General features: G+C 39.2%; 1 protein-coding gene and 1 pseudogene across 1 annotated transcript in view; both read left to right on the top strand.

Moving 5' to 3' along the window:
- TDRD9 (tudor domain containing 9) overlaps positions 1-20,494 on the top strand; it is a 144,793-nt gene that overhangs the window by 23,512 nt on the left and 100,787 nt on the right. Inside the window, exon 2 of the mRNA XM_067463023.1 lies at positions 16,209-16,315. Within this exon, the coding sequence (XP_067319124.1) occupies positions 16,209-16,315 (107 nt within the window). The remainder of the gene's footprint in view (positions 1-16,208; positions 16,316-20,494) is intronic.
- LOC132761995 (large ribosomal subunit protein uL6-like) lies at positions 4,233-4,826 on the top strand (annotated as a pseudogene).

Here is a 20,494-nt window from a genome sequence, read left to right as displayed (position 1 = left end):
CTCTCGTTCTTATGTCTACACAGCATAGCTTTCAAAAGAGGACCCAATTAAGGCTACCATCCTATGTTCCCAGAAAAATGAACGTAGGACAAATTATAAAGCAATCCTCAAGGTTTTTAGTAATTCTCTACATTTGATGTTGGACAGTAACTCACAGATACTTTTTCCCATCCTAGGCAACGGTGGTTTCCACTGTAATTTTCTTCCTGAGTTTAGAACTTTCCAATTGTAAAAAGCGGGTGTGTTGGACAGTAGACAAGGATGGAGAAGATGTGGATCCGTGGAACTCACATTGCACAACTATGCTTCCTTTTAAGACAAAGATAAATGTAGACTTCAGGGGAAGTATAACCCACTTCCCTTCTGTTGCTTGCAGTTAGAGATCCAAAAAGATCACATCTCTATATACTATCCTACCTGTATATTAAGATCCTCAAAGTTAGAAGGCTTTCTTTTAGTCACATGATTGTCACATCTACATTTGGTGAGGACACATGAAGGGCCTTTTCAGAGACTGATGTCAGACTATGGAAACCCCTTGCATAGGGTGTTAGATTGATTCTTCTGTGCTTACTTTCAGCTTGAAGGCAAAGGCTTTTTGTATGTTGTGTTTCTCCAAATACTTTCCAATTTATGGGAAATCTATAACAGAATTTTGTAGGGGTGGGAGTATGCGACTTGCCCAAAATCACCCAGTGGGTTTCAGTGACCAAACCGGAAATTAAAACTCTGGTCTACAGATTCATAGTCTAACACTCAAACCACTGCACTAGAACTGTCAAACTCAAGAACCATGTGCCAAATTCATCCCGCCATGTCATTTTATGTGGCCTTCCAGATGCTGGACAACAACTCCTGTATTCCTCGTCATTAGACCTCATGACCGGAGTTGATGAAAGCTGTGTTACAGTGACATCTGGAAGGCTGCAGTTCATTCCGTTTAGTCTAGATAGTGGGGTTTGAATTGATACACAAGGCTTGTGGATATGATGAGTTGCAACCCAATTGCTGTTGGGTTCCAATCCCCATTATCTCCAGTCCACATGGTGGATGATTAAAAGTGCAGCTAGTTGTTGTTCAGTAAAATCTGGGGGATGTTTACAAAATTGAAAAAAAACTAAAGCACACCGACCACTATGTAGAAAAATTATTTTTGAAAGCTGAGAGAAGATATCTGGAAACCTGCTCTAATGTTAACTTCCACCTTGCCACCTGCAAATATTTTGTGTGGACTGGCAGCTGCTCAGATCAGAGCAGTTGTCCTGTAAATTAACTTGTTCAACTTTCTTCTCCCCATTTTACCCTGGTTGTTGAGTACATCTGTGTGAAGAAGGCAAAAGGAGCTGAGTTTTAAATTGGCAGTCATTGGAAAGCCTTCAGCACTTTTTTCGGTGGTCTTGTCAAGTGCCATCCGGACGACTGGTGGCCCGTGAATTAAGAACTGAAGATTCACTGGACTAATTATTTCCAGGGACGTGACAACTCTTCAGTAAATTTCTATGCCAGGATGACCCCGAACAGTCATGGTTAGGACTTATGATTGGCACGGCTTAGCTATGTGCTGTATCTCCTTTGGGCATCTGGCTGATAGTCTGGACCTGACAGCTGACTGACAAGGTTAAGTTGATGGCCATCTCATTTTTTGGGGGGCTGCAGGGGGTTTAGGTATAAACTCGACTCTGTCCTTCAAGAGGACTGACTCTCTTCTGCCAAGGGGTGCTGTTTTGTTCTATTTATTTTTCAGATGCGAAGGATGCGCTTCTGAGCCTTGACTTTAGAGCAAAACTCATTTTAAACACTATAATGGAGAATGGACTGGTAGAAAGGGAAGGAATTTATTTTACAATCTGGTTTCTAACCAGTGAAAATCTGATAAAATCAGAGGCTGCACTCTCTGGTCAGACCCAGTACAATTTTCATTAAAAAAAATAGTCTTATCACAAGCTGTTTTTGTTTTAGCCTTTGGTGTTTCAGGTATTTTGGACTTATAGTTTAACTAGAAAGGTGAAAGATCAGGGTTCCTGTGAACATTTTTTTTATCTTGTCAAAAGCAGCTTGAGAACATATTGCAAGTCACTTCTGATGTGAGAACCGTCTGTTTGCAGAGATGTTGTCCAGGGGATGCCCTGGAAGCTTCTCATGTCCTTTCATGGGAAGCTGGGGCTGGCAGATGGGAGCTCACCCTGTCTATGGGTTCAAACCACCGACCTTCTTGCGGATTCAAACCGCCGACCCATTGCGCTCTGTGAACGTAACATTTTGGACACCTGGAGGGTGATTTAAGAATCCCAAACAGTCCATGGCAGGGCTTCTCAAACTTTTTCATTTGTGAGCTGTCTTGTCCTGAGAATTTTTTACACGATCCCAGGTATATAGGTATAATAAATAGATTTTAAAAGTGTACATTTTCTGATAACAAATCAATATTTTCAAGGTTTGTTAAACAGGCTGATTTTCCTATTTATGAAGTTCAACTGAAGCATCTTCAGCAGAATCCACTGCAAACTTACTTACTTAGGCGATCCTTAGTTGTCTGAGTATGATGGCCTTCCAAATTCTTGGAAGACACCTGTGCGTGAGTTTTTTTATGTGTGGAGGTTAGTGCACAGCCAATCGGCACACAGTCTTCACAGAGTGAGGGTCCCAACCAGTGGTGTGGTTAACACGACGGCGATGGCATCTCCATCTGTTGTGGAGTCTTCTTTCGCCTTCACAGCCAGTGTAACATGTCCTGTGTAATCTTCCACCTGATCCGCCATTGAGGTCTTTGGATTGTCCTTGTTCTGGAACCTTCTCTACGCACCCCTGAGAGTGCATGACTCTGGTGGCTACCACAGCTTCATTGTACATTCAAGACCCCTCACCATGGCAAGGTAACAACCCATCAAGTAAATACTGGACAGATTCATATGAATGTCCAAATCAGTCACAAAGTGACATTCAGAAAACTTTCACTGTTGACAACTTTTTTAGAACCCCAACATTGAGCTGAGAGGGATCCCATTTTCAGTTTAAGAAGCAGTGGTCTATGATATGGTTTGAAAGAAGCTTCTTATATAGTCTTGCAATCCTGATGTAACCTGAGTATTCAAATAAATCTGCTTGCCTTGGTTTCCACTGTCCCAGCAAACGATCAGTAAAGACCTATCTTTGAAAGAATGATGGCTTCTTCATCTAGCAGTTGTGTAGGTTGTTGGAAGGAATATTATAGTGCTTTGCCTATTCCTTGCTAGATATTTCTTTCTGTTTGGCCCACAGCGGGTTTGGACAAATGAGACGAATTCCTGACCTGGTCAAGTTGAGGATATTCTAAATCTTCTACCAAACAATTCCCAAAACTGTTGCATAACATTCTTATTCAGTTGATGAAGACTAGGTTGGATTTGACATTGAGAACCCTTAGGCTGTTGGTTTCAATCTTGTTTCTACCCAGATGATTGATTTGTGACAAAGATCTGCTAATTCTCTTGGAACTCTGAGTGATTTTCTATACCATTGGTGGTGATATCTTTCAGGATTTGTTGGGGTTTATATTTGTCAGTCAGGGACACATCATTTTATTGGTCCTACTGTATATGATCTGGCTGCCTGATGGGTAGTTAATGGAGTATTATGCTCAAGAGTTATGTGACATGGATGTGTTTGACAGCCTTGGGCAAATCACTTCTCAGCATGTGATTGCCTCTGTAAATTGGGATAACTATTTACTAATCTTCTTTTATTCTGAATTCCTTAATTATATGCTGCATTTGTATAATTTGGCCTACAGCGTGTGGCCTTGTGAAGTTATCTGCTTTGCATGAAGACGTAGGGGTTTTGTGTTTTTTTTTTTTGCTTTCTGTTATCATCCCATTATTATTTAGCAGTGCACTTTTCCTTCTCCATTAGATACATGGGTGGGATGAGAGATTTCTTCAAATTGATTGACTGAGCTAACGAACTGATCAAGGAATAAAAATGAGAAGAGTCTTCACTACAGCAGACTGATGAAGAGGCAAGCAAAGATTGCAAGATGGAGTTTTGGAAGACAAATGATTAGTGGTATCAGGGAAAATGGATGTAAATGTGTTGAGCATTCTTTATTTGGAATTCTGAAATCAAGAGTACTCCATAATTGTTCATATAGGTGGCTGAGATAGTGACAGTGTAAACAAACTTTGTTTCATGCACAAAAATATTGAAAATTACCTTCAGTTGCTTTTCCCACTTTTCTGTAAAGTGAAAGGTTTAAAATGAAGACCATTCTCAGCAACTGGACTGTTGACATTCCTGAGAAAGTTGGCATTGCCCTGAAGGGGTGAACAGTCATGGTCAAGAGCCCCAGAGGAACCTTCCGGTGGGATTTGAATCATATCAATGTGGAGCTCTCTCTTTTGGGGAAGAAACGCAGGAAGCTGCATGTTGACAAATGGTGGGGCAACAGAAAAGAGCTGGCGACAGTCCGCACGATTTGCAGTCACATTCAGAACCTGATCAAGTGTGTCACGCTGGGTTTTGTTACAAGATGTTCACTTCCCCATTAATGTGGTTATATAGGAGTCTGATTCTCTTGTAGAAATCCATAACTTTCTTGGAGAAGCGTTTATCTGCCCGGGTGCACATAAGGCCAGGTGTCAATTGTATGGTATCTGAAGCCCAGAAGGTTGAGCTGATCCTTGAAATGATATTGAATTGGTATCTAATTCTGCTGCCTTGTTCTAGCAGGCCACCACAGTCAAGAATAAAGTTATCAGAAAATTCTTGGAAGATATCTATGCCTCTGAGAAGGGAACTGTACAATAACCAGATGAATAAACCTTCAACAGATCTTGCAGTGACAAACCTGGGCAGAGCATACTTCTAACCTTCAGCCCATAGTTCAGTGGTTCTCAACCTGGGGTCCCCAGATGTTTTTGGCCTTTAGCTCCCAGAAATCCTAACAGCTGGTAAACTGGCTGGGATCTTTGGGTGTTGTAGGTCAAAAACATCTGGGGACACCAGGTTGAGAACCACTGCCATAGTTGGACCTTCAGTCTATGTGTATTAGGTGTATATGAAACACAAATGAATTTTGGTTTTAGACCTGGTTTCCATCTCCAAGATATCTCATTCTGTATATATAAATGCAAATGCAATTTTTTAAAATTTGAACAAAATAAACCCTGAAAACCATAACATGTGACACCAAGCTTGTACTTGTAGCACCAACAGGAGGTAGAAGTGGAGTAGGGTTGGTCATAGTGATCAACCCTATATGTGACTTACTCTCTTGTAGAATGGGCTCATTCTTGGTATAGAATTAAGGTTATTTCTTCTTCTCAGAGTCTATACCATCTTCAGTATTCATAAATGTAAAGCCTGAAGCTTTGATGGTCTGAAAATGGGTGTTTCATAATAGTTAATACAGTGAAGCATTAGGATTTTGGAATTAATGCATTTTAACTGTTCCTTGCCCTGGTCCAATTTTAACCTGTTTTAGAATTTAAGGACTTTACAGAGTGAGATTTTTAAAAAATTATCGTAGCCCAGAAATTGGGGACGTCTGATCTTCCAGATTATGTTATCATTAAACCCCCATTAACTCCAGCTAGAATGGCAACTGATGGCAAGGGTTGTTGGGCAACAATGTTTGGAGGGGACACAGGTTCTCTGTCCTTGATATATCAGTTTCTCCACTTAGCTTCATAGTAGAGAAATAGCCCTCTTCTCCACGGGACACATATCCAGGGTTTAATTTAGCCATATCCATAATAATACATTCCCTCTTGGCATTTCTAGGTCCTCTAGTATAACTATATGGTATTATCGGGTCAGAAAAATCTTTCAATACAATTTGCTATTATCCATAGCCCAGGAAGGTATCTCTGAACATACAAGAATATAGTGTATGTAACTTGGGTGTCCAGTCTTTTCATTTCTCTGGGCCACATTGGAAGAAGACAAATTGCCTTGGGTTGCACATTGCTGTAAAACTGAAGCTACACACGTGTGCAAATAATGAGAGTGGTGCTGTACAGAATACACACTTGAAATTCATTAATTTTAACATTTTTGTTTCTTCTGGCTAAACTACTTACAATTATTAAACACAGGGTTGTTGTAGGTTTTTTGGGCTATATGGCCTGTTCTAGAAGCATTCTCTCCTGACGTTTTGCCTGCATCTATGGCAAACATCCTCAGAGCTTGTGAGGATAATTATAATACAAATTACAGATAATACTCTGATTATTACTTTGTTCCATGGTTGTCTGCAAAGTTTGCACTCAAGAACTACACAATCAAGTTACAAAAAATAGCAAAAAAACCTCACAATGGTAAGTTTACGATTTTATGATGGGTTGCTTTCATGGACAACTTGGGCCACAAGTTGGATAAGCCTGGTATATAATAAAGTGCCTTCTGTTAGTGTAAAGCTTGTAGACACCCAAAGAACCTTGTTGGAACAGATCTATCATTTCAGTGCCCAGAGTGCCAACTAGGTGCCTGGGAGAATACATATGAGTGTATTAGAACACTTGTGTTCCCTAGCAACTGGTCTTAAAAATTATAATACTTTTGATAGTGCGAGCAATAAATAGCCACTATGATTTGTTCCCACTGAGAGTTTTATAATGCATGGATTTATCTAATCCCCTTTTAAAGCTGTCCAGATTGGTGTCCATCATTAGAGCTTGTTTAACTGCAACCCTGTTTGTAGACGTGCTTACTTTTATCTATCTTAAATACCACTGTTCAGGTTTATTGGATATCCCTGGGTTTTAGTGTTATTTTGGGGTTGGGATTGAATTGTCTCTCGTCACTATCTGCATTCTAAACTGGAATATTATTATTATGTTTATTTATATCCTATCTTGTGTCCAAAACTTGGGTTGAAGGGGTCTCGCAAGAACCATAACCAATACTAGCAAATTGTGCCCTGTTATGCATCAGTTTTGCATGGCCTCAGTAGGAAAATTGGAATATAGATATCTAACTACAAAAAATCTGTGTGGGATTCTGAAAGCAGCTGTAGTCTGAAAGTGTTTTGTTGAGGTCTTTGTATTTTCAGTTGCTCACAATGTATGTTCATCTATCTTCAGGTGTGTGTGTGAATTATGGTATATCTATGTTTGGGTTATAACAGTGAATTATGCTCAGTACTTCTATTTATTTTACGGTATTTATATTCCGCCCTTCTCACCCCAAAGGGGACTTGGGGCGGATCAAAGAATACATATATGGCAATCATTCAATGCCGATTATACAATGACAAGATGGACAGCAGATAGAGGTATATATAGTCTTTCCCATATTTTGGCACCTTTGGAGGCTGTGCTCGGTTCCAGCCACAAGAGGTGCTGTTCCTCCATCTCCTTGCCGAAGAGCTTTCTTTGTTCGTAAACTTCCTCCTTTTTTTGATAGAAACGCCGTGCCTAAATACATCCACACTTTAATGTGGTTCCAATTTATCTACTCACATTTGTTTTTGAACTGCTTGGTAGGCAGAAGCTGGACTAACTCTTCACTCACCCTGACCTGGGCTTCGAACTGTCAACTTTCCAGTTGGCAAGATTTGTTGCAGCTTGGTGATTAACTTTACAATACTGCTGTGAAAATGGCAGACCCACATTGTCTTGTTTCCTTGCAGTGATGATATAGGTTTAGACACCTGAATTAGTTGTTGTTGTTGTTGTTGTTGTTGATGATGATGATGATGATTTATTACTCTTACTTTGGGGACCTTTGCTCTAGGTCCTGTAGCACAATTCTGTTAGTTACCTTCCATGGAGTTATGATAAGGGACCCGAAGATTCCTAGAGAGAACATATGAATCAAATCTGCAGATGTGAAATCCGCAAGTGTGGTGTGCCAACTATAGATGATACAGTTCATTTTGGGATGCTTGTTTTATTCAGCTTCCCCAAATTCCAAATATTATATTTCCTGAACAATGAAGCATTTGAAGTCTGACAGAGTCTAAAACAAATCTAGAAATTACGCATTATGTTCACTAAAGCACACTAAAATATCTGAAAGTAGTAAGCAAACATTACAGTTACAGAGGAAGGAAGAATAATTGAAAAACTTATTAGGGTCAGAAGTTAACTGCAAGGAAGTAGATGCTGGGGATGCTTTTACTGCAGATCTTATGAATTACTTTTCCATGCTACAGCTTGAACATTTCTGAGCCAGAATAGCTATTAACACTTGCTGTAATTATTCCATTGCCATGCCTTCTTCTATCTTTAAGTTTTGTAGATGATTTAATAGTCGTAGTGCATCATAGATTCTCTTCCAACAATTCACTTTGGAGTTGAATATCCATTATCCCTTTATACAGTTGAGTATGCCTTATCCAGAACTGTGAAATCTAAAATACTTCAAAATCCAAAATTATCCTCATGCAGAGTTTAGAGAGTGATACCTTTGCTTTTTCATGCGGTCAGTGTACACAAACTTTGTTTTATGCACAATTATTTAACACGTTGTACATAAAATTACCTTCTGGCTATGTGCAGAGGGTATATTTGAAACAGCTTGCTGATGAGAAACTTGTCACCGGTGTGGAGCTCACCTGTTGGACAGACACCTAACAGGAAAATGTAACTATATTAATCGGACTTTCTTTGATTAACTGATTTAATTTTCCTAGATTTAATTTGCCTATATTCGTGACCACATCTTCCCTTATGAACCCACACGATCTCTAAGATCTTCTGGGGAGGCTCTTCTCTTGCTTCCACCTCTGTCCCAGGTACGGTTGGTGGGGACAAGAGAGAGGGCCTTCTCGGTGGTGGCTCCCTCGGCTCTGTAACTCCCCGGGGAGATTAGGCTAACACCCACCCTGTCCATTTTCCACAAAGATCTAAATACGTGGATGTTCCACTGTGCTTTTCACTAGATAATTCCCCAGATAGCTGGCCCCAACTAGGACCTAAAATCTTATTCTCACACTTTACTTCTGTTCTGTACCCAAAGTTATAATACTCTATTTTATATTGCCCTCTATCTCTACTGTTGCCATATGACCTACACACTTTATCCATCAGCCCTGCCCTCACAATTGCGTTTTTGGACCACTCCGCCTACTCATGACCAGAAATTTATTATTGTTCACTGGTTGTTGGTTCAATGCTTGCTTTTATATTTTGTTATAATGTTGTTGTTTTATTCTGTTTTATGCTGCTGTTTATGTATTTTAATGTATTGTATTGTAACTATATTGATTGGGCTCCTCCCTATGTAAGCCGCCCCAAATCCCTTTGGGGAGATGGAAGTGGAGTACAAAAATACAATTATTATTATAATATTTTGCTCATACTAGCTATAATAGTTATTAGACACTGACCACATAAATTTAGCCAAATTAATGAAAGGAGATCTCATCAGAATTATTACCAGAAGGAAAATTTTGTTTCACACCAGAAATAATTGGCACATTGATACTAAACGCTATCCAAACACCATTGAGAAGGTTAGGCTTTGCATGAATTTGGAGATGTTAAGAAAAGGTCTTCCCTGACTTCAGGCTATGAAATGACATTGGAAAGCCAATATCACCAAAAGGAATAAATATATCCATACAAATGAAGACCCAAAGAAACAACAAAATAGACCACACACTTAACACGCAATAATACATTTAGCAGCCAAGAAAACAGAACAGACATGATAAAGATCACCATGTTCAACCATGCTGAACTTTATTTTTATTATTACTTATTATTGTTTATTTATACCTTGGTTTTTTCTCCACAAAGGAGACTCAAAGGGCTATTGCTTTTCTAAAGCAAGTGTGATCTGCAGCAACATTTTACAATGCAGAATGCAGTTCTTCAGATTTCTATCACTGCAAACCATATCCTTTCCCATTTTTCAGTTGTGAACCCCACAACCATCACATCTGATTTCTGAAACAACAAAGCACATTTAATAATAATAATAATAATAATAATAATAACGATAATAATAATTTTATTTCTTACCTACCTCTCCTCGTGGCTCGAGGCAGGTTACAGAATAATTAAAACACATAAACATTGTAAAAATACCACAAATACACATATTAAAATATATTTCAGTTTCATATTAAAATATACAAAACAGATTAAACAAAGGACATGAGTTTAAAATTCATGCTTAAAATTGTCTGGGTAGATCTGCCAGAAGAAAATTCCAATGGTTCATTTAGATGTTGGAGCTCTTCCGGCAGGTTGTTCCACAGTCTTGGGGCGGCTGATGAAAAGGTCCTCTGAGTCTTGGTCACTAGCCGGGTTCTGGCTGGTTAGAGTATATGCCCCCCAGAGGACTTGTGTTCTGAAGGGGAAATTGTGGAGGAGAAGGCAGTCCTTTAGATAACCAGGACTCAAACCATGTAGGGCTTTAAAGGTCAAAACCAACACTTTGTACTTTGCCCGGGAACTAATGGTCAACCAGTGGAGTGACTTTAGTATTGGAGTGATACGCTCACTCCTGGATGTTCCTGTAATTAGTCTGGCTGCCATGTTTTTAGAAATAATTGCAGTACACACCATTCCCACAACATAGCCATTTTCTGTGGTCTACCATGACTTAGATGTGCCTGCATATGGATCTCAAACATTTGGCAGACCTAATACAGCCTGGCTGCCATATTTTGAACCAACTGGAGTTTCCAAACTTGATATAAATGTTGCCCAACGTGAAGCACATTGCAGAAGGCCAACCTTAAGGTTTCCAGTGTGTACACTACCATCTAAAGGTCCTCAGATTCTAGAAAGGGGCACAGCTGATGAACCAGATGTTGCATCTACTCAGGCTGACATTTGGAGAGATGGATCCAGGAACACTCCAAAGCTGTGAACACAGTGTTTCAGGGGAAATGTAACCCTATCCAGAACTGGTTGACTCACCTCCACTCTCAGATTAGGAACCTTGATGGCAAGCACATCTGTTTTGTCTGGATTCACTTTCAGTTTGTTTTGACACCACTTTAACTGCCATGGCTCCAAGCTATGGAATCATAGGTTGTAGTTTGGTGAAGCACCAGTGGTAGAGGCTCCTTATTTGGAGGCTTTTAAGCAGAGGCTGGATGGTCATCTGTCAAAGGTGCTTTGAATATGATTTTCCTGCTTCTTGGCAGGGAGTTGGATTAGGTCGCTTCCCAATCTGTGATTCTATGGTTCTTTGGCAGAGAAATGTCAAGACCTTATAAAACTACAGCTCCCCACTTCCATAGCACTGAGTCATGACACTTTAAAAGTGGTGTCAACATTGCAAGAGTTGAATGGCCTTGTTTTACAAAGAACCACAAAACAATAAGGTTTTATGCATGAAGTTGGACAGCGGTGCATAGATGATGATGATGATTATTATTATTATTATTATTTACAGCTTTTATATTCCGCCCTTCTCACCCCGCAGGGGACTCAGTGTACACATATATGGCAAACATTCAATGCCAATTTTTGACATACAAACATATACAGACATACACAGAGACTATTTAACTTTTTCTGGCCGCCAGGGGAGCTGTCGCTTTCATCGTCCGTCTGCGACGCCGATGAAACACTTCCGCATTCCCCGCATGCTTCCCCGCTGGAATGCTTTGCTGGAGTCTTCTTTATGGCCTCATAAATCAGTTAATTTAGCCTCCCCACACTTTAAGGTGGTACCTAATTTTCCTACTTGACAGATGCAACTGTCTTTCGGGTTGCAAAGGTTGACAACAGGCTACACACAATTGGTTAGAAACCAACTCCAACCCGGGCTGGCTTCGAACTCATTACCTTTTAGTCAGAGTGATCTTAATGCAGCTGACACTCAGCCAGCTGCGCCACAATCCCGGTGCTAGATCCATTTTTATTGCAATGCAGATAGCGACAAGTATGTGATAACTTACAATCTGCATAATGGGGATAAATATCATGTGGCCTGTCCAATGTTGGACTATAAATCCCAACGATGGAACTGGACAATGCTTGATAATAAGGAGAAGCTAATGATGTTGTTTTTTATTGCCTTTGTTGTGTTTTATACTGTTTTAATGTTTTAATCTTTATTATGATATTATATATACTGTTTTGTTGGGAACCGCCTTGAGTCGCCAATAGGCTGAAAAAGGCGGTATACAAATACAGTAAATAAATAAATAAAATAGCAAATCGTGAGGAAGTGCTAGGAGTTGCAATTCATCAACATCTGGAATGCTGTATGATTCCCAACCATATTATATTGCAACAGATATCCAGTCTTGTCTATATATCTGGAACATTGTATTTAAGTATCAGGTATTCGTTGCTTTCCCTTGCCAGATTACAGTAGTGTTAGGTACTTTTGTACAGTCAGACATCCACATTTGCTTGATGTAGGTGATTGGATGCCTGCAAAAATGGGGAAAGTTTGAATCCAAAAGACATTTTTTTTAGTTGAGAGATCATTTTTCTAGGAATCTATTATTATTATTATTATTATTATTATTATTAAACTTTATTTGTACCCCGCTAGTATCTCCCGAAGGACTCGATGCGGCTTACAAAGGCCAAGGCTTCAAACAGCAACAACAGACAATAACAATACAATGCAAACAAATTAAAAACATAAGCAATAACAAAAACAAAACATTACACTATTATGCAATAAAACCAGGGCCGGGCCAATGATGGGTACAGGTTAAAAAAGTGCTGGGTGTGAGAGGTGATATGTTGGGATTTTGGGCAAGTGCAATGTGCAGAGAGTCTTAAGCTCTAGTAAAGTGCTTCTGGGACGTAGTGCTGGAAGTTATCCTATTCTGGAAAGGCACATCGGAATAGCCAGGTCTTCAAGTTCTTCCTAAAGACTGCCAATGTGGGTGCTAGACTAATGTCTTTGGGGAGGGTGATCCAAAGTCAGGGGGCAACCACAGAGAAGGCCCTGTCCCTCGTCCCCACCAAACGAGCCTGCGACACAGGTGGAATCGTGAGCAGGGCCTCTCCGGATGAACGGAGGGAGCACGTGGGTTCGTATACGGAGATGCGGTCACGCAGGTAGGCAGGTCCCAAACCGTTTAGGGCTTTGTAGGTAAGTACCTGCACCTTGAATTGGGCTCGGTAGGTAAACGGCAGCCAATGGAGCTCCTTAAACAGGAAGGTTGACCTCTCTTTGTAAGGAGCGCCAGTTAACATCCTGGCCGCCGCTCGTTGAACCAGTTGGAATTTCCGAGCCGTTTTCAAGGGGAGCCCCACATAGAGCGCATTATAGTAATCCAACCTAGAGTGTACACATATATGTCTACATAATCTATAGGTCCTCCAATGCAATTCAGTGTCTACATAATCACTCTGGAAAACCTAGAGATTTCTAGAAAGATATTAATCAACATAATCCACAGAAAATAACTCAATAAATGTAGAGGACCAACAATATTACTACTACTATTTCTCAGACACCTTTGACAACATGGCATCACTATATTTCATGGGATAAATTTCAAAGCATGGGTTGTCCCCCGTGCTTTCTCTCCAAAAAATGACATAGAAAAGAACCCATTACTGATCTACTCACACTCAGATACTTCGATTTAAAAATGGTGCTAGACTAAGCATTCTTGCATGGCATTGTGAACATATAAGATGCTGGTTTCAGCCTATAATTCGCTTGGTAACATAAAGCGACGGAGTGTTAAGTAAGGCATGCGAAGTATGGGAATTTAGGTGGAAAAAATAAGCTACCGCAAATTGCGCTCTGAACGGAAGTGCTTGTGACAGCAGCCCTCCTTCCACAAGCCTGAATATTTTGAGTCCCTTATTTTTCCACTTTAATACCCAATTTCTCATTCCTCCATCAATGTTTTTGGAAGCCAAGGGTTGGAATCACAATTAAAATTCATCACCACCTAAGCCAGCCACAGAAGGTATGGCTCTCCTTGTTTAAGTAGCAATGGCTCCCCTTTTCCTTATTTCTAAAAAATTCCTTTCGCTATCATTTTTGAAGGACATAACCATATATTGTAATAATAATAATAATAATAATAATAATAATAATAATAATAAAGATATACTGCTGGCGTCATAAACTGGACACAGGCAGAAGTGGACAATTTGGACAGAAAAACAAGAAAACTCATGACCATTAATAATTCATTACATCCTCGCAGTGATGTTGACCGGTTCTATCTGCCTAGAAAGTTTGGTGGCAGAGGACTTGTACAAGTAAAACAAGCAGTCGAAGAAGAAAAACATGCCCTGGCAGAATATGTAAAGGAAAGCCAAGAACCTGCTTTAATTGAAGTCAATAATCGGAAACTTCTAAAAGCACAGCAGACAAAGAACCAGTACAAGAAAACTGCACTCCAAACCAGAGGTGACAGCTGGCACAACAAAGCCCTGCATGGGCAGTTCCTTGAGAAGATTGAAGGAAAGGTTGACAAGGAGAAGACCTGGTTATGGCTCATGAATGGAACCCTGAAGAAGGAGACAGAAGGCCTGATTCTTGCAGCCCAGGAGCAAGCCATCATAGAATCATAGAATCAAAGAGTTGGAAGAGACCTCATGGGCCATCCAGTCCAACCTCCTGCCAAGAAGCAGGAATACTGCATTCAAATCACCCCTGACAGATGGCCATCCAGCCTCTGTTTATAAGCTTCCAAAGAAGGAGCCTCCACCACACTCCGGGGCAGAGAGTTCCACTGCTGAACGGTTCTCACAGTCAGGAAGTTCTTCCTCATGTTCAGAACCAATGCAATTAAGGCCAGGATCGAAACATCAGTGGATGACCCAAAATGCAGACTGTGCAAGGAAGCTGATAAAACTATGGACCATCTCCTCATGTGTTGCAAGAAAATCGCACAGACGGACTACAAACAAAGACACAACTCTGTGGCCCAGATGATTCACTGGAAATTATGTCACAAGAACCACCTGCCAGCAGTAAATAATTGCTGGGATCATAAACCCGCAAAGGTCATGGAAAATGAACATGCAAAAATACTGTGGGACTTTCAAATCCAGACTGACAAAGTTTTGGAACACATTACACCAGACATCACAATTGTGGAAAAGAAAAAAGTCTGGATTATTGATGTCGCCATACCAGGTGACAGTCGCATTGAGGAAAAACAACAGGAAAACCTCAGCCACTATCAAGACCTCAAAATCGAAGTGCAAAAACTCTGGCATCAACCAGTGCAGGTGGTCCCAGTGGTCATTGGCGCACTGGGTGCCATGCCAAAAAATCTCAGCTGGCATTTGGAAACAATAAACTTCGACAAAATCACGATTTGTCAACTGCAAAAGGCCACCTTACTTGGATCTGTGCGCATCATTCAAAAATACATCTCACAGTCCTGGACGCTTGGGAAGTGTTCAACTTGTGATTTTGTGATACAAAATCCAGCATAAAGATCTCGTTTGCTGTGACATACTGTGCTCTTGTGTCAGTAAAATAATAATAATAACTTTATTTATACCCCGCCACCATCTCCCCAAGGGGACTCGGGGGGGCTAACATGAGGCCAAGCTCAACAATTACAACAAGGCAAAAAGAATACAATTATTTATTATTATTATTTATTTAGAGCTTTTATAACCCGGTCTTCTCAACCTCCGAAGAGGGACTCAGGCCAGCTAACAACAGGAAATTCATACACAAATAAGCTAAAACATATTAATATCTTAATACGTTAATACATTAAAATACATTAAAATACAGATTAAATAATTACATAAAACCAAACATACAGTCATACAATAATACATCAAATAAAATACAATAAAATATAACAAAAGAAAATAATACAAGATAAACACAGGATATAACATAACAGCTCAGATTCCGGACAGATGTTGACTCTTTGTCATTGGTATTGGTAAAGCAAGCAACTGTGTGTTTACTTCCTTCTTAACATCCTTAACTTAAAAGAGTCATTGTCTCTGAATAATGTAAACAAGAGTTCATCAAATCAACAACAGTTAATCATTGTCACAGTTCTCATCAGCAACTTTTAATTACAGTCCATGAATTGTAGTTGTTTTCCAGGCCTTATTCCTTAAGATGGTATCTTCAGCCCATTGAGATGCCATTTATACACCTTTCATCAATTTCATTCAAACCATACATCAAATTTATCAATGGCATTACTTTCCCAGGAGTTCTCCACCCTAATCATAGAAAGCGGAAAGGGATGACTGTATTTAGGATTATTTTTAGTGGGTCCTCAAGAAGGTATGTTCTGTTCTTGTTTATGTTTTTTTTAGTTTATAGAATAAGAATTTGTCTCCTCTTCCTATTCCTAGGATATCTAAAAAGAAGAGTACTGGCATTGAATATGTCGCAAAATACAGACAACTGGAGACAGAAGAACTTAATGAAATAGACAGCAGTTGGCCTCCCTGTAAACCAGGTAAAAAAATTTTTCCTTCTTAGCCATGAATATCAGATGTAAGGCTGGATTTTGAAATACTGCATTTGAGAAAAGTTGGATTAAAATTCTGTGTGAGAAGATAGTTTGTTAGCCATGTGGGTCTGTATATATAAATACAATTTTAGCTGGATGCCAAAAAGGAACGGAGAATGCATTTTCACTACTATCAAATTTTTCTAAAAATCATGAGTCAAATGTCTCATTCTTTCATGAAAGTGAAACCTCCCAGTGAGATGGGAGAAGCTAACTATTCATCTCTCCTACGAAGAAGGACAAGGCAAGAATCCCTATGTTGTCTCCAGTCACCAACCAAATATAGAATAGTAACACATTAAGGCACCTTAGTTCCCATATTGGGAGAAAGGCAGAATATTACATAAATAAATGGATAGTTTCTCAAATCTACCTGTCTTCCTGATTTGGGGGTGCAGGGAGGCAGTAAGCAGGACATGAGAGATGAAGGACTTTATAGGGAAGTCTCCTCTCCGTCTTCTCTATCTTGTAGTTTTTATTTATTTATTTAGGGCATTTACATCCCGTCCTTTCTCAACCTCCGCAGTGGAACTCAGGAACCAATCGGCACAGCACAGTGCAAACAACAGAGTAAAACAAGCATAAATACACATCTTAAAAGCATAAAAACAGCATAAATACACATATTATGATGATACAGATATAAAAATACATTAACAAAGATTTTGCTTCTACAAGTTCCCTTCCTATGACATCATCAAATTATGAAGTTTTTTATCTTGACATGTAACAGGCCATCCCAGTTGGCTGTGATGGACAATTGGAGAAGTTAATGCAAGATAAGACTGTTAATAGCAGTTTTATTGTGGTTGTTTTATGTATCAGAGGAAGTGTGTGGCTTGATATCATTTGCTGGGGAGCACAAATGGGAAGGAGTTCTGCACTTTGGTCTTGTTTGTTGATTTCATGTTTTGGTATTCATTGTATGAACATGATTTAAACCATTCTGGACATATATGAAGCCCAAGAGGTTTAAAAATAGATACCTATATAAGTCCTTTCCCTTTTGTTTGTCTGTTAGAAGTAGCCTCATCTCTCAACCCACAATGGGAGGAACGTAGAATGAGGGAAATAGAAGAGGACCTTTTTTGTTGTGGCAACCTAGTTATGCAATACCCTCCTGTTGGGGCCCCAGTTGGCACCAGTATTGGTTTAATTCTGGCAACAAATGAAAACTTTTTATGAAAGTCTTTAGAGGGCAGTGTTTTCATCCAGATCTGTATACAGGGCAGTCTTCGAATTACAAACACCTGACTTACATCCGACTCCTATGTACAAACCTTGGGGCTGGGGGTGAGACCACAGGAGGCGAGAGGAAATCTACCCGTAGGAAGGAAAATTAATTCCTGTGAGAATTATCATGGGAAAAATGTGTCTTCACCGAAGCTTTATCACCAATTCTAGTTTCCATGACAACACAAAATTTTCTTTTTTTTTTCTTTTTTTAAAAGATAATTTTTATTCATTAAAATCAAAAATTTGCAATATTATAAAATAGGAAGGTGGGATAAAAGAGGGAATCAGGAAGAACAAGATCTATAAAAAAAAAGGAAAGGAGGGGAAGGGGATGTAGAAATGAGGTGGGGGGATTTTTTTTTTACTTCCAATCTTCTTTATTGTGGTCAATTATTGTCCTTAGTTTACTGTTTTATTCGCCGTTTCCTGTCACTCTGCATTCCTGTAAGACAAATCTTTCATATTATTGTTCTCATCTTTTCTCGTTTCATATATTCTCTCAAAGGTAGCCAGTCCGTGACCTTCTTGGGTGAGCCTTGAGCTTTCTCTGATAGCTGAGTTATTCTGTCCATATTCATGATTTCCATAATTTTTATCATTCACTGATCAGTTAAAGGTGTATTTTTATTTCTCTGATTCCTTGCGTAGACTATTCTTGCAGCCATTACAAAATAGTTGAATAATTTATCTTTATTTTTGTCATTTCCATATCTGTTATTCATAGCAAAATGTATTCTGGTTTCATCTGTATTTTTATGTCTGATATTTTTTTTGAATGTTCTCTTGTATCCCCTTCCAATATTTCTTTGTTTCTTCACAAGACCATCACATGTGTTAAAAGAGCCCACATGGGATTCACATTTCCATCATTTATTTTGTGTATTTTTATAACATTTGGCCAATTTTTTGCGGGGCTGTCATATACCATGGGTACATCATTTTGCACCAATTCTCCTTCAAATCATAAGCATATGTATATTTTAATTATCAATATCCAATCACAGGGATAGAAAGTGAGGTGAAATTGTTTGAACAGGGTTACAGGGTGTCAACCCTTCCCTATACTATCAATTTTTTAAATATTCAGCTGAAGTTACACTTAAAAATTTACCTGTTCCAATTTACATACATATTCAACTTAAGAACAAGCCTACAAAATGTATCTAGTTCGTAACCCAGGGACAGATCGCACATGCATGGTTTTAGACTGTTCTAACTTTCTAAATTCTTCACTCTGTGGTCAACTTGCAGGAAAAGGTGACCATATGGTCCAGGCATGGGGAAACTTTAGCCTTCCAGGTGTTTTGGATTTCAACTCCCAGCCGGTAGGCTGTTAGGAATTGTGGGAGTTGAAGTCCAAAATACCCAAAGGAGTCACACTGGAAGATCTAAAGATTCCTAGTGAGGAGTGCTTGTAGGTAAAAAAAAGCAGATTTTAAATCCATGTGGTCAGTTGAAACATTCACACCTAGCTCCAGCAGACAAGAGTCCTTTGTCCCACCCTGGTCTTTCCACAGATATATAAACCCATTTCCTACTTCCAACAGACCTCACTACCTCTGAGGATGCTTGCCATAGATGCAGGCGAAACATCAGGAGAGAATGCCTCTAGAATATGGCCATATAGCCCGAAAAAACATACAACAACCCATTAAATCCATGTGTTTTCCACTTTCATAGATCTCAGCAAAAGTACAGGGCCCTCTGTACATGTAGAACATGTCACCCTTTACCTTGTTTAAAAAGAGGGTGAGTGTTGAACTGTATCTTAATACTATATTTATAATGTGTGAATGTGAATGTATTTAGTGTGAAGAACAAAATACTTTCCAGAAATATCATTTTTGAAGAAGTTTGTACCATTTTACCAAGAATGGCTTCATCTAGAAGCCCTTAAAAAAACACTTTAAATTCCTAGATGTTGGATTTAACCTTCTTACAACCAGTCCTGGGTTTTCTCTTTCTAATGTTACTTGGGGTTGGGTGAAATAAACAAGTAAATAAATTAAATTCTAGGTATCCTAGGATCCCTAGGTGTTACCAACAGACTCCTAGGCACCAGACAATGAAGCTTCTGGGATTTTTCCAATGCTGCCATAAACATTTTCTCCTAGCTCTTTGAAATCTCCTCTAGCCTTGGTCAGATCTCACAGAGCTGTTGATGTTTCCATACTGACATCTATGAATTTGCCAGAGGGTGGGTAGCCAGCCAGCATTGTAGTGTTTTGACAGAATGCGACGGTGTACATGAATCTTTCCAAGGAATATATTTAGAAGAAACCTGGCCAGAAAGCAGTATTTTTTTTTAAAAGTTGCTTGATTGTTAATTCTCAACGACAGCACAGGCAAGCCAAAGCTTACACATATTAAAATGCAATTCACTACATTCTGAATTGGTTAATTGCTAATACAAAATAGCATATATATATATATATAAAACATTCTTCAAGACTTCATGGGTATTATCTCTTTTAAAAAATAAATCCCGATGTTACATAATTGCTGCCTCATTTGAATAATCTGCTTAATGATAGACTTTATGTTAAACAGAACAGCGTGGAGATGTAGAGTTGGATGAAACCACCAAGGCCATCCTATCCAACCCTTTGCAAATCAAAGTTTTCCTGACAGATGGCTGTTCAGCTTCTGTTTAAAACTTTCTAAGGATGGAGGCTTCACCAAGGCAGAGTATTCTGCTGTTGAGCAACTCTTACCATTAGGAAGTTCTTCCTAATATTTAGAGGGAATATATTTCTCTGTAGTTTGAAACCATTGCTCTGTGTTCTAGGGTGCATCTACACTTTAGAATTAATGCAGCTTGACACCACTTTAAGTGCCACGGCTCTTCTATGGAATCATAGAAGCTATAACTTGACTAGATTTTTAGCT

Source organism: Anolis sagrei, chromosome 1, assembly GCF_037176765.1.
Source record: "Anolis sagrei isolate rAnoSag1 chromosome 1, rAnoSag1.mat, whole genome shotgun sequence".
Lineage (NCBI taxonomy): Eukaryota > Metazoa > Chordata > Lepidosauria > Squamata > Dactyloidae > Anolis > Anolis sagrei.
Note: the sequence above shows the minus strand (reverse complement) of the source record. Positions and strands in the feature narration are given on the sequence as shown.